Source organism: Lutra lutra, chromosome 1 (genome assembly GCF_902655055.1).
Source record: "Lutra lutra chromosome 1, mLutLut1.2, whole genome shotgun sequence".
NCBI classification, from domain to species: domain Eukaryota; kingdom Metazoa; phylum Chordata; class Mammalia; order Carnivora; family Mustelidae; genus Lutra; species Lutra lutra.
In genome coordinates this window covers 2,806,620-2,820,430 of record NC_062278.1, presented here as the reverse complement: position 1 = coordinate 2,820,430, position 13,811 = coordinate 2,806,620, and the positions used below count along the sequence as shown (strand labels likewise).

Below are 13,811 nucleotides of genomic sequence, written 5' to 3'. Positions count from 1 at the left end.
CAGGCCGGGATGGGCAGGGTCCCCAGGGCCGGGGTTGGCCAGGCCTGCACGTGGGCACCCGGGGTGGTCCCTAGAACCATGCCATGGTGCGCCACGGACGTAACCCCCTCTGAGGAAGCGCCCCTGGCTGTGACGTGCGAGACCCCAGACCCAGCGACAGCAGTCAAGGTCACACCACAGTGCACGCACTGCCGTTCTCACGGCGAAGATGGTTCCGGGATGGTGATGTGGCTGCAGCCTGCCCCTATGCAGGGCCGGGGCTCTGATGCCGCTCCGGGCACTGCCGGGTTTCAGGCAGCGCCCCCGCTTCCTGGCTGCACGGAGGCCCGGCAAGCAGATGAGGAGAGGCCCGGGTGAGAGGTGGGCCACGGCGTCCGGCCGGACAGCCCTCCTGTGAGCGCACGTGGCCCCCGCCCCCACGCTGGGCTCCCTGCGAGCCTCGGAGGAGAAAGGCCGGACTGCCGGTTACCATGGAGGTGTTAACGGGCAACAGGCCTGACCATGCCCCAGGGGAACTGTCCCTTAATGGGGGCGGGGGTCTTCCACGCTTGGAACCACGGCGCTGGGCACGTAGGTCAGGATGGGGACCAGGCTCTGGTGGCAGCGCTGACCATGTGTGAGGCTGCCGGGAGAGGAGAGGCAGAGACTTTCCACGAGCAGTAAGTGACACCGAGGCACTGTATCACTACAAATTTTATTCAGAAACCCATCTTTGTTTGTTTTTGTTGTTTTTTAAAAAAAATCCCCGTTACGAACTGGTCTGGTCAATCAACTACAGCACTGTCCGGCAGACAGACGGTACAAACGGCTCAGAATCGCCCAGATCTCTCACGGTCTCTCGACCGCCTCCTGTCACGCTCCCGTCCCCCGCCGCCGCCGCCGCCACCACCGCCGCCACCGCGACCACGGTCTCTAGACCGAGAGCGACGCTCCCGAGACCGGGACCTCGATCTATGCCTGCAAACAAGGAAAAGAAACGGGGCTGTGGCATCCACAGCAAAGCCCGCGCGGAACCCCACAGCGACGAAGGCTTCTGGATGCGTCTCCTGCCGAGGGGTCGCGTGAACAAAGGGAAACCGTGCAGCCACGGCCCGTGTCGGGGAATAAGAGGGGCCCAGCAGGATCGGGGGTCAGGTCACCTCCCACGGCCCGCGCTTCCGGGGCGCCGGCGCCAAAGCTCGGGGACTGAACTGCCACCGTGCCCGGGACACACACACGCACACATGCGTGCACACACACTCCCCGCCAGGGCGGGTTTTGGGGCGTGGAGGGCAGGGCTCCCCTCCTGTGCTTTGCTGACAACGGGACAATCCCCGGCTGTGCGTGCGTCTCCCGGTGCACGTGTGAGCAGAGACCGGCGAGAACCCCAGGGCCAGAGCGCGAGCTGCGCAGGACGAGGGACCCTCCCCGGACACCCCAGCTCAGTCTCTGTTCTGGCTCCCGGAGGGGCGCTTCGATCCCAGGCCCAGACACGCAGACCGCCCGCTTGTGCCCGTGTCCCCCCAGAGCAAACCGACACAAACCAGGAGCCCCCAGACGAGCGCCCAGCTCTGCCGAGGGACTGAAGCCCGCTCCCGTCACACAGGCACCAAGGGCTCGCGGGACCACGTGTGCGAGCGCTGCTCTCCGCAGAGCTCGTCCCGCCGACCCCGGGGGACCCGCGCGCTGGGCGGGGACAGGCCACAGCAGACACTCACTTCTTACGCCGGCGTCCGTACAGCTCCCGCCGCAGCTCCCTGGAAATGGGCTTCAGGTGCATGAAGTTGCAGAAGCCGCCGCGCGTGCACTCCCTGCGGGAAGCAGAGCCACATGCCGCGCGCCGCTCCCGCACCCCGACCCCGCCCGCGGGCCGCGCCCTGTCACCTACCCCATCTCGTACTGGCGGCAGCACGCCTCTCGGAAGTCGGTCACCGGGGAGAGCTCCGCGTGGATCGGCTGCCCGTTAAACCAGCGGTTGTTCAGGTCGATCACGGCCTTTTCCGCGTCCTCCTCACGGCGAAACTGCGGACACGAGGCAGAGCTGCCCGCGGCCGCGCCTTCCCCGCCGCCCCCCAGCCCTGGCACGAACGCGCACCGCGTGCCCACAGGGGTAAAGTGAGGCGAAGGAGGCCGGAGCAGGTCAAAAGCAGCGCACCCTCTACTTGCCATCCCATCACTTAACTCTGCGGCGGCGCAAGGTCACGCCGGCTGCCCACGGCCTTGGCTTCCCGCTTCAGTGTGTTAAAAGAGCAAATGCAAGGACGTGCGCAGGCCGCGGGTTTTAAAAAATGGGGAAAAGAAACCACACACATTCACCAGCTTCTCCTGTGTCTACACAGCCCGTCAGGAACGGCTATGGAGACCCAGATGGAAGAGTCCCCAGCGACCGCGGAGGCCCGTGCGCCCCTCCCGGGCCCACAGGCCGCCACCACACCTGGGCTCCGGCCAGCCAACACCTGAGCGCCTTGGAATCGACCAGCAGGGAGCGGCCCCAACTTCCAAGTGCACAGCTGAAACCCAAGGGCCAGTGGTCTTCACCCCCCAGTCTGCATGGGTCAGGAGCCACAAGTCCCCGGACGCGCCACACTGTTCTCACCTTGACGTACACGTTCCCGACCAAGTGGTCTCCCAGGTTGTCGCAGACGTTCATCTCCTCCACTTCCCCGTACTTCTCCTCCATCTCTGTAAAAACCTCCTGCGGGCGGGACAGGGCTTTAAGGCTCACGGTACACTCGAGATGAAGGAGGAACCGAACGTCACGCCCACTTCTCTCGAAACGAGAAAATGTACGCCCCCCCGGGACACAGGGCGAACGGGCCCGTCACTTTCAAACGGTGCGTCTCACCTCGAAAAACTCGTCGTAGTGCTCCTGCATCTCCACGTCGCTCACGGCGCCTGCGAACACAGAAACCTTGCTGGTTAGACGGGAGCCCGCCCGCCGCCACGCTGCGTTCAACTCATCCTGCTACAGTCACACACATTCGATTATCTAGAGAGGAAACAACGGAGCTGCGTTCTACCGAGAACTGACGGTCCCGCGTGACACCCGGAACCTGCGCGTGCGGGGAGCTTTTTAGACGCCCCTCCTGACAGTCTCACTGCTGGCCGTTCAATCACAGCAAGTTTTAATCCGCATCAAAGGGCCATGTTTTCAGAAAGCGTAAGGGTCAAGTTTACCCTCGAGAACTTATTTTTTTAAATGACAATCCTCTTCTTTATACAATTTAAGATAGAGGCCAAGGAATCACATGGATGTTTTTTCCCCTTGCAATCAGGGTAAGTGATTAAGAGCTGATGTTCCTGACTGATTTCTTTTACAGATAAACAGCCACACGATGCTATTATAAAATTCTTTCTGATGCGATTAAAACCCAAATGACCATAAATAAAGACTCAGTAGGATAATGACCAAGTTCAGTTACAGTACTTTAAATGCCTCTGCATTAAGGGAAAGTTACAATGCTTTGTTGAAGGAAGCATTATCTCATACTCCAGAACTATTTCCATCAAGTTTATTCTCTGTAATGCGCATGCACTAAGTGAAATCCTTTCCGCTGTGTGGACACTTCCAAATTTACATTCTGTCCTTGTTATCATTCTCTCTACCAAGTGTTACCGTTCAAATTCTAGAATTCTCTTGACCTAAATGTGAGAAATCACAAAGCTGGCAGGTCAATAAACCAGTGTTCCACACAGCCAGCTCCGGGAGCCTGCGAAGGCTGAGTGGCTTCGAGGCTGGGCCAGCTCAATGTTCAACTGTCCCCTTCCATGACCACACCCCTGGCCTCACCTGGCGCACCCCACTGAGGGAGCAGAGCTGCGGCGCTCGGACCTAGCCACTGAGCCGCCCTGGAGTGGTTTCCTAGCTCTCTGGAAAAACCTTCTCTTCAAGGACAAGAGCTTTTAACTTTTGTTGGATTCTGAGAATGGTCTCGATTTACTTTCTAATGCATGCGAGGGGGGATTCCTGCATCGTAGTTATGTTTGACTTTCCAGGAATCCAGCTTCCTTTAGAATGAAAACCTCTCGGTTGTGCTAGGCAACAACTCCTCCTCCTGACGGCCCGGTCCCATGGACATGCTATCGTGAACAGAACCTCCTTCCCTGTAGCCATCTAGCCCTGAGCAAACGGAACAGCTGGTCGGGAGAAGAGGCACATTTTAATGTTTACATTTCCTGCTCACACCAGAACAAAATGAGGAGAAAAGGCATTTACACAGTCAAAGTGCTAGCTGTGTTGAGAATCAGGCTCTGGTGGTGGTTTGGACACTGCTGTACTCGTGATTACTTCTACTCTCTCGCTGGAGAACGGTATTCCTGCATCTCAGTAACTTCTGTAAAGTTCCATTTGAAAATGCTCCACAGTGGGCCTATTTTATCCTCTATACTCAGCTTAAAGATTTTCAGTCAAGTGATGCGGGCAGGACAGAGGTGAGTGATTAAGAACCCGGTCCACTGCAAAGCCGCCTATGTGACTCAGCAGATGCTACAGACCCGCACCTGAAAACCCTGTTTCTCGCAGACACATCCTTAAACTGGGATTCGTACTTCATAGAGGGAAGGGTGTGTCAAAAGGTGTAAATTCGGGGACTGGATGAACCTGGCCAGTTGAAAATTTACTCAAAAGGTCTGCCACAGGTTCATCAGCTTAAGCAGCTTTTCTTCCTAAACTGAAGAGTCAGAATGTCATTTAATCTGTGGAATCGGGACCCCACAACCGGTGTATTTGGTACTAAACTTTACTCTGTAGCACACGCGCAACAAGAGCACTGTGAACCGCAGGGAGAGACACGAGGAAAACTAATCCAACACTGTTTTGTCAATGAAGCATCCGTAGTCCCCAGGTAAACCATCAGGGCAAAGAATGATTAACTGTTGTTACTCAATCATCAACCTCTCATTGGTTTTATCCCAGGGCAGGGCTGTTACGAAAATTATTTAATAAGTTCACATATAAGTGTTTCCCTTCAACTACTGATCTTGTTTCTTTAAAAAACAAAACAAAACAAAACAAAACAAAACCAAGTATTTTAAAACGAGGGCTACCAAGTAAATCCTGTTACCATCAAACTTGGGGACACAAATGATCCACTACCCGGTCAGAATGGGTCAGGATCAGCGTGGAGAGAGACAGTGTCTGGGCAGGAAAACCTTACCAGCCCCTCCCCCACAGACCCTTGCACTCACAGGTGTACCACTGGGAGGTCCCCCCGGTCTGGGGCCAGCCCGAGCGGGCAGTGCTGCCGGGACCACGACGCTGAGCCGTGTAGATCGCCCTAGAAGCTGAGGGCTGCGGGCCAAGGGCGCGTCGGACTCAGGTCTGTGCTACCCAGGGCCTCCGCGGACAGCGCCTCGCATGAATTTTCGCAGCTTCAGAACAAACTGGCGAGCGAGAAGCCGCCTGGTTCGGACCCCTTGATCGTAACACGAGTCCAGGGACTCGCTTCTGCTTATCCAGACGAGCAGGCTGATTCCACGGCTCAAGAGCCATAAAATTTAAAATTTCAACTTTCTGAAATCTCCAGTGAGAAGAACACAGATCCTGTTCTCAAAGAACCACCCCTTGGGAAACACAACGTTCGTAACTTAAATTTACTGCTTCCCAAAGCAGGAAGAAGGGGGCCGTGTCTACTAAGTGCCCCGTGCAGCCCTGCTTCTGGGGTCCATGTGCCTCCTCTCACCCACACGGGGGGGGGGGGGGAGTGAACCCCCGCGGCTGCAGACGGCCGCCCAAAGGGCTCTGATTATAGACCAAGCTGGCCCAGAGCCGGCGTGGAGGAAAACTCGGGGGGGGGGGGGGGGGGTCCGTGCCACTCGGAGGACCCTCATCTGGGAAACGCTCTCAGAACGATGCTCTCGCACTTAGCGTGAGCGCTAGAATGGACTTTTAAGAACAAGTCTAATGAGAAATAAAACCTCAAAAATAATTCCCAAAGCACTTGTTTCTTAACCAGAAACTTAAATGCTGTCGCTCTTTAGAGGGGAAGAACGTAACTGCACACTTAATTCCAGGCACAGTCTCCCCGAGGGTGACGGTCCAGGACAAGAGCGGCAGCTCTGAGCTGTGGGACAGGGAGGGCATCCCTTCTGGTCCCTTCTCATCGCTTAAGTAAGTGGGCAGGAGCTGCGATCTCAGAGGCTTCCGAGGGGTCAGTAGACAAAAGCTCTCGGCACGTCTAGCGGAAGGCCGTCCTTGACACTACAGCAGCAGACCAGGCGGAGCGGACACTGAGCTCTGACGCGCAAGCCCAGGGAACCAGGGAAGGAACTTGGATGAACTTACAGCGCAAACCGTCAGCAGACTGGGAAGAGTTTTGAGGGTTACGGTAAATGTTCAAGAGGGCAATGGTCTGAAATACAAAACGCAACAACTTTATATTATGGAAAATTAAATTGAAACACTTCACCGGTTTCCTGTGGCGATCACTTCAGTCAAGACTCAGTGCTGAAAAAAGAGCAAGTTATTTTCTCTCGAAGCAGAGATGTTCTCTTAGCGGGTGGCTGTCTCGGAGCGCCCTAACCCTGCACTGTCACGGAGATGCCATGATATGCGGATATTGTATTTCTGTCCATGGGATGCAAGGACTCCCCGCTGCCCAGTTCCCCAGGTAAGGGTACAAGCACTTTGGCAGACTACTACCAAGACGGTCCTCCGTGTTACAGAAAACTTCAGGAGCCGAGGAAGTGCCCGCACCAGCTGACGACAAGAACCACGGGAGCCGAGAAATACAATAATTACATATCATGAGATCTCCACGTCCTAGAGAAAAAATTGTAATGGTGAAATAAAACCCACACTTATTGGGCAACTTACCTTAGTGATTCCTAAATATTCCTAAGAGTTGTGGCTTTACAGAAAGAACCTCATATTAAGGTCAAGCGTTCAGGCACTGGAAAGACCAGTGATGCTGGCGGCTGTCAGGTGTCGCAGGGACAGACCCCTTCCCTCTCGTTAACAAACGTCAACCCAGGGAAGAGGCCTCCCAGCGCCCTTGCCGACGGCAGCCCCCTGGACGTGGCCAAGTACCAGGTTCTTGCTGTAGGTACCAAGGCCTTCCAGCACCTTGTCCTGTTTGCAACAGCTCTGCGTCAGCAGCTCAGAAGCCAACATTATTTGTCTCAATTAAGAGTGGGCTCTTTAACACCATTGTTTTAAAAAAATTTCTCCAACTGTGGGACTTACAGTGTGAGCCGTCAGCCGTCTGTGCACTGTTTTGGGGATTACGATAGATGTTTTGAATCAAGATGGTCTGCGGGGAAAAAAAAATAAAAAGGGGAATTCTACTGGCTGCTGTGCATGTATTAGACAATTGCAAAGAGACAACTTGTTTGCAAATGGCTCAACGTTCGCTTGCTTCCCACAAGTGAGACGCTCGTCCTCCGGGAGCGCACCCAACCGTCATATTATGAAAACAGAGTGTGGGCGGCGACTTAGGTCAAGTCAGCCAGCAACCAAGAAGAAACTGTAGCCATTATTCTCGGTAGTCCCACGTTATTCAGGTGTTTTAGTGCAAAATAAACAATAACACACTGACATTTTCTTATACTTCAAGCTACGATGTCGAAAAATTCACGTGATAATCATATTCCCCACACAAAATTGTATTTTTTAAAACCAAATGCGTCAGTCAACTGTATGCAGTCCATCAAGCTGTCTGGTCTCCCAGGAAACAGGCGCACCAAATGGGTGTCCTGACTGTCACGGACACCTAGACACACTCCTGTTTGCTTGGTGGGACCTCTGTTTACATAATACAACAGCTTAAACATCTGTTCTTTTCCGATCCTTCTTTTAAGGGAAAAAAATCCTTTTAGCCCTTGTGCTTTAAACTGGATCAGGCAGACTTGAAACCTTACATTGTACCGTTCTTCTTAAAACCAAGTCTGAAAAAACAAACCACGTTTAAGTTAGTAGGCTAATACAGTACATGAATCTTAACGTCCACATCACTGAAGAAGCTTAAAAAGAAACCCACACGGAGTTTTACAGGCTGAACGAATGAACCGCGTGATTTAGGGAAATAAAGGTTCGGTCTCAACACAGGTCCAAAGCAGTTCAGTGGTTTTACAGAAGCAGCCGTTCCGTTTCTAGCTACGTGTAAAGGAAGCCGCTGTGTGGGCACTCCCCAAAGGTCTGCTGTAAGGAAACCCCCAGGGGAGGAACATCTAACGGCCAGACCGCACGCACGCACGCACGCACGCACGCAGACCCTTCTCGCCGGGCACGGCCTCGGCCCCTAGCCATCAAGTACTGGCCCGGGGCAACTTCTCTCTGCCTCCGGTATCTCCCAAAGCTGATCTGACTCAGTTTCCAACAAGAACCGCCAGCGCGCATGTGACCACGCCGGGAGAGAGCCGCACGGAGCCAATCACCCAACTAGAAATTCGCTTAGGTCTCACTCACATCACCTGGCAGCGGCTGTTTAGGAGAAGGATCGTCGCTCAGAGGGGGCCACGACGTTCCATTACAATCAGGGGAGGTCAGGATTGCCTGCAACCCGAGGACCAGCCAAGCCAGTCGGAGCGAGATGCTCAGGCAAACACCTTACAGCCGACCCCACCCAACACTGGCGGACTGGCTCTCTCTGACCTGTTGTACTAAAATTCACTTCCCACCAACATTCTGAGGTCATCAGGGACTCAGAGAGAACACAGGCCATGTCTCTGGAGAGCTGGAAGAAAACTTTCCTGCCCGACACCTGCCACATCTGTAAGCAACCCCCCAAAGTCAAAAAACTCAGTGGACGCTCAAGACACTGGGTTACTGCCCAACCTAGGACCCCCAGCTTAGCTGGGGAGATTTAGTCCAAAAAATCGAAGGACTTAAAAGAAACTGCCGTAAACAAAGTTTAAAGCAAGATCTCCGATATTCTGAAATTCAAAGAGACATATCTGTAAGTTATGAGAGATTCTTGTTCTATCAGTCGTGCCGTTATCAGCAGACTAATGCGGGACAGGAAGCCATCCCCCCCCTTTCTAAAAACCCATTACATTGTGCGGTTTTCCATGGGCTTAAATTAGAATATACAAATGTCTCGTTCTTAGAGCAATTGGCTGATTTTCCTAAATCCTTATAGGAAAACCCCAGTAGCTATTCTGTCAGAGGTTTAAAACACGTGAGCAGGACAACGTGAGCTCAAAGGCGAGTCGGCAGCTCCGAGGGGCGCTACACACAACCGTGACAGGACGGCTCAGAGGAAGCTCACTCAGACCTCACCGTAGTCTTGGAAGGAGCTCAGAGTCCTCAGTCTGGAAACTGCAGTTTTCAAACTCCAAATGCTCAGATAAACATGGGCAGACGCTTTCTGTCCCTGCTACAGGTGCTTTCTCCCTCTAACTCATCAGTGATCACTTGTAGGGAGCAAACCCTTGCCTGTTCTTCAATTACCAAACAAAACCTACCCCAAATCACACTTTCTGACTCGCCTGAACTCACAGCGGCCCTAAGCTCAGGCTAACAGGGAACCCCCTCAACTGATCGAACAGAGTGGCTGCAACTAACTAAAGGTAAATGCCGTCTTCTGACGTTCAGTTTCCTTTTTAAGGTTTCTCTGACACGATGTCCTCGCTATCCCCTTGCCTGGGGGTCTGAATGCAGGAGCGCTCCCAGGACACTGGAGGAGCCCCGAGCACGGAGCAAGCTGGCTCTGCTCAGAACGGCCCCAGCATCTCCCACAACTGGCTCTGCCTCTGCCGCCGGCCTGGAGACAGCACAGCGCAGACAGCCCGCAGGGCCTCTACCGGCGCCTGAACACAACCTGGCCCTGCGCTGCTGCGGCCGCCCCACTGGACCCACGTCTGCGAGAGGGACAGGAGGGGCGGGGGGGGGGGGGGGGGGGGGCTGGGCGGCAGGGACCAGTCACAGCCAACACGCAAACATTAATCACTCCTCTGTAAAAGAGGAGGGACCTGTCTCGCAGACCTCCCCCAGGGGTGGTTCAGCCGCCTCATTCTCATTGAAACAGAAGGACAAACTCATGAACACAAATGGAGAATAAAACTGAGAGAGAGAAAAACGGCCAACGTGCTACACGGACATTATTAGCCGCCTCTGTAAAGTACGTGAGGTTTTGATAATTTACACGAGAACAGAAAAAAGAAAGGAAAAACAAACAAACCTGGCTAAAGGTCGGTTTATTGTGCAAGCGAGAGCATCTGTCTCCATGACGACATGCTCCGATTTTGAAATAAAATGAGCAGTTGACTCTGTAAGGGAAAAGAAGAGCTGATTATTCGGCTGGGCAGACATCAGACACGTGTAAACACGCCAACACCACGGCACGTGCTACCGAACTGTTCTCCCTTGGCGCCACGAACACCCAGGCGCAGGGCATTCTGGGGCAGCAGTTCCGGAAAACGTCACTCGAACGTGCCTGACAAACACGCTACTTCCAACGAAGAGGTTCTAACTCCAGCCCAGGCCCCCTCATCCGTATCGACTCTCAGCGACTCGTTCTGCTCTATACTGTTCTTTCTTAAATGAAATATCCTGTTTAAAACGAAATTTAATTGAAAAACATATCCGTTCTCTAGTGTTCTACGATGAAATGCTCTCTCACAGGCACCAACACGGCACAGTGAGGGTTAAGATCCTGACTCCCCCACTAGCTACCTGGCCTTGGGCAAGTCACCCTACCTCTCCTGGTCCCAGGAGCCATCTGTGAAACGAGGAAAATGCCAAGCTGGCTTTGTTCCAAGAATCAGAGATGGCGTGTGCGCCTCACACAAACGACTCGCTAAATGCAATCATTATCTAACAAAGTCCATGCTCTCTCATTCATGACGCCAGACCAACAGGAAATTTCCAAACACAGGTCTGAAGCAAGCCAGTCTCCTGGTTTCTATACACTGAAGACAGGCTATTGGGGAACTCCTCAGCCTGTTCTTACGTAAGGCCACCTTCTGTCCATGTCGCAAAGCCCTCTCTTACTGCTGTTCAAACACTTGGATGATCCAGACGAAATCAAACCTAGCAATCCAGCCATCGCCTCAGCCAGCATCCGCTGGCTCAGACCTGTGATGAACTATGAAATCTTACTGGATGGGCCCCAGAGTTAGACTCGCAGAGGTGGGACGGTTACCCCGTAGATTCAATTCTTTAGCAAGTGCCCTATGTTCAGACAGTCGGTCCAGAGTTAGAATCAAAGGGCTTCAACAAAATTTGATGGTTCACAAGTATCAATTAGCCACTGATTTATTACTAGGTAGCAATAAACATGGGAAAGTCAGGATTATCAGGGAAGGAAAACGATTACTGTCCAGATTTGCAAAATCATACCAAGTCTCTCTTTACGTAACTTAAGTAGAATATACAACTTACATCTTTAGAAAGTCCCCTGAAAACGAAGAGCTTATTTTAAGAATCCCTCAGAATGGGCGACAGCCCCGCCTGAACAATACCCAACTACTCTCTATTATTAAAACAATCTTTGTTTCTGTACTTCCAGAGATGGCTTTCATTTCATAATGCTTAATTAGAACTTCAGGTATTAGTCAGAACTTTCCTAGTAATAAACTTTTAGTGACCCACTTACTAAACTACTGAAATGAAAGGAAGAGACAGAAAATAAAGTCTGATCCACCATCACGGAGAAGATGTTAGAGAATGAACTTTTGCTTGGATTTAGAGAATGTCCATAACTTCGCATGAAGGACTAGCTAAATCCTTTTAATTGGCACACACCTAAATTTTACTTCTGGCTTGGGGAAAAAAGAAAGAAGTTGGCCGGAATCATCACCTTCATTTTTTAGGAGTTGATATTGTCTCCTGCAATTTAAAACTCCTCAAGCCGCCCTGAAATGAGACTATGAGTAACTTAGATTAAATAATCTTGTTTCCAAATTAAAGCCATGCCTCTCATGATAGAGCTCTACCAGGCTGAAACGTGGTTTCTTACAGCAGGAATATAAAAAAGGTTCTGGAATAAACCTCTACACTCCAAGTGCTGGCAGCACAGTGAAGGCACCTTCAGGAGCAGCTTTTTTTTTTTTTACAAGAATAGGGAAAAAACTTCAGGGAATAGAAGTCACGGCACTATTACCAGCTCAAGAATGAAATTAACGCTGCATCTTTGTAGCTGGGAGAAGGCTCTTTTCCCAGCAGAGCGGCCCATTCATTTAGGATGAGGTTTACAGGTTAAGTTCCCGGGGTGCCTCCAGCAACCGCCTTCCCTAGCACTTAACAAGCTTCGTATGTTTTACTTTGATCATCCTTTACGCGACAAGCACCCCCTCCCTTCTAGTTCCTTGAGATCACCTTCCGATTTTGTTCCTCTTTAAGTCAGCAGAGACAGACTTACGGTTGACAACAATGTTTCTGAAGTGACTAGGACTGACGATTGTGTCTTGTGGTTTTGCTACTAAAAAACATAAACCCTCTTCCCAACAACACAGAAGGTTACAAGTTAGCCTGCATCCTGGAAAACAGAAACAATGTAAAGTGTCTGATGGGTGCACAGTCCCAGAGCTGAGCGCGCCCCACTCCTAATCTCAGGGTTGGCGAGTTCGAGCCCCACGCTGGATGCACAGATTACTTAAAAATAAAATCTTTAAGAAATAATAATTAAAAACCCCACCGTGTTGGAAAAAGTGGCACTGAAACCTTATCTGTGCCAAACCCCGGGACTCATCATTAGGAGCTCACATTAACGTAATCCTTGAACGGCCCGGAAGAGCCCAACGTGGTTAACTACGGACCCAAAAATAAATTACACCAGAGCTCAGTTTCTCGGTTTTCCAAGCAGGAATTATGCTTCTAAACAAGACATTCCCCGTGGCCTAAACTTCCGTCACGGAACTAAAACGTCCCAAAGCGACAATCAAATCAGAGCTGCATTTTCTGCTCGTACTCTAACAGCCGGGCAGGGAGGACGTGCGGCCGCAGAGGGGAGCGGGGGACTGCCCAGGTGTTCCGCCGCGCTGGATCGCGTCTCCGAGCCCGTGAAACCGGGCTCCGTCTCGAACCGGCACCAAGTTCGTCGCACTTGTTCCCGTCCAAAGTCCTCACGGCCCGGCCCGGCGCGGGGCTTCCACCGCCGGAGGCTCGCCGAGCGGCCCCGAGCCCCGAGTCACCGGGCGACGAACACGGCGGGCCCGAGGCCGCGCCTGACCGACGCCCGCGGCGGCAGCAGGCGGGGGCCGCGCTGACAACTTCGGCCCAAACTCGAGACGGTTCGGAGCCGGGGGCGGGGGTTCTGGTCGCCGGCACAGGGGGCGGCCCCCGGGCCGCGGAGCAGCCTCCAGCCGGAGAGGCCGCACCGCCCGAGCGGAAGCCCGCCCAGGCGCCCACGAGGCGGCGGCGCGCGGCTCCCGAGGCCGGAAGGGCGGCCGCGCCCCTCCCCCCGCCCGCCCGCCGGCCCGGGCCTCCCGCGGCCGCCCGACCCCGCCACCGCGCCCGCGCGCGCCCCGCCCGCCTCCCCGGCCCGGAGCCCCGGCCGGCGGCTCTCACTCACTTGTCTTTCTCGGTGCCGAAAATGGAGGCCAAGTACTCCGCCATTTCCCACCCGCCGCCGCCGCCACTGCTGCCGACGCCGCCGACCCTGCCCGACGCCCGCGGGAGACGTCACCCGGACGCGACGACGCTCGCCCCGCCCCGACGGCGTGGCGGCGCTGGCCAATCGGACGAGGCGTTGCCTGCGCGCGGGCGGGGCTTGCCGCGCGCGGGAGGCACCGCCCCCTCGGCCGGGAGCCCGCGCACCGCTCCGCCGGCGCCCCCTGCCGGCGCCCGCGTTCGCCGCTGCCGCCGCCGCCCTCCGCGGCCCGGACCCCGCGCACCTCGCGCCTCCCGGGCCCCCGGAAGCCGAGCGCGCAGAGGCGGTCGCGGAGAAGCAGCC

At 54.0% G+C, this 13,811-nt stretch overlaps 1 protein-coding gene across 3 annotated transcripts; it reads right to left on the bottom strand.

Annotated features, from left to right (window-relative positions):
- Positions 1-675: 675 nt before the first annotated feature.
- U2AF1 (U2 small nuclear RNA auxiliary factor 1) lies at positions 676-13,583 on the bottom strand. 3 transcript variants are annotated; one of them, XM_047719190.1, is made up of 8 exons: positions 13,431-13,583; positions 10,098-10,185; positions 7,163-7,229; positions 2,825-2,874; positions 2,576-2,674; positions 1,868-2,001; positions 1,698-1,790; positions 676-957 (listed from the first exon to the last, which is right to left on the bottom strand). In XM_047719190.1, exons 1-8 carry the CDS (start codon positions 13,472-13,474, stop codon positions 810-812), a joined length of 723 nt encoding a protein of 240 aa, XP_047575146.1. In that variant the 5' UTR covers positions 13,475-13,583; the 3' UTR covers positions 676-809. The 3 variants fall into 3 exon arrangements, with proteins under 3 accessions (XP_047575146.1, XP_047575139.1, XP_047575153.1); XM_047719183.1 differs by lacking the exon at positions 7,163-7,229 and adding an exon at positions 6,263-6,329 and having other exon boundaries at positions 13,431-13,582; XM_047719197.1 differs by lacking the exon at positions 13,431-13,583 and adding an exon at positions 6,263-6,329.
- Between the last annotated feature and the right edge of the window lie 228 nt (positions 13,584-13,811).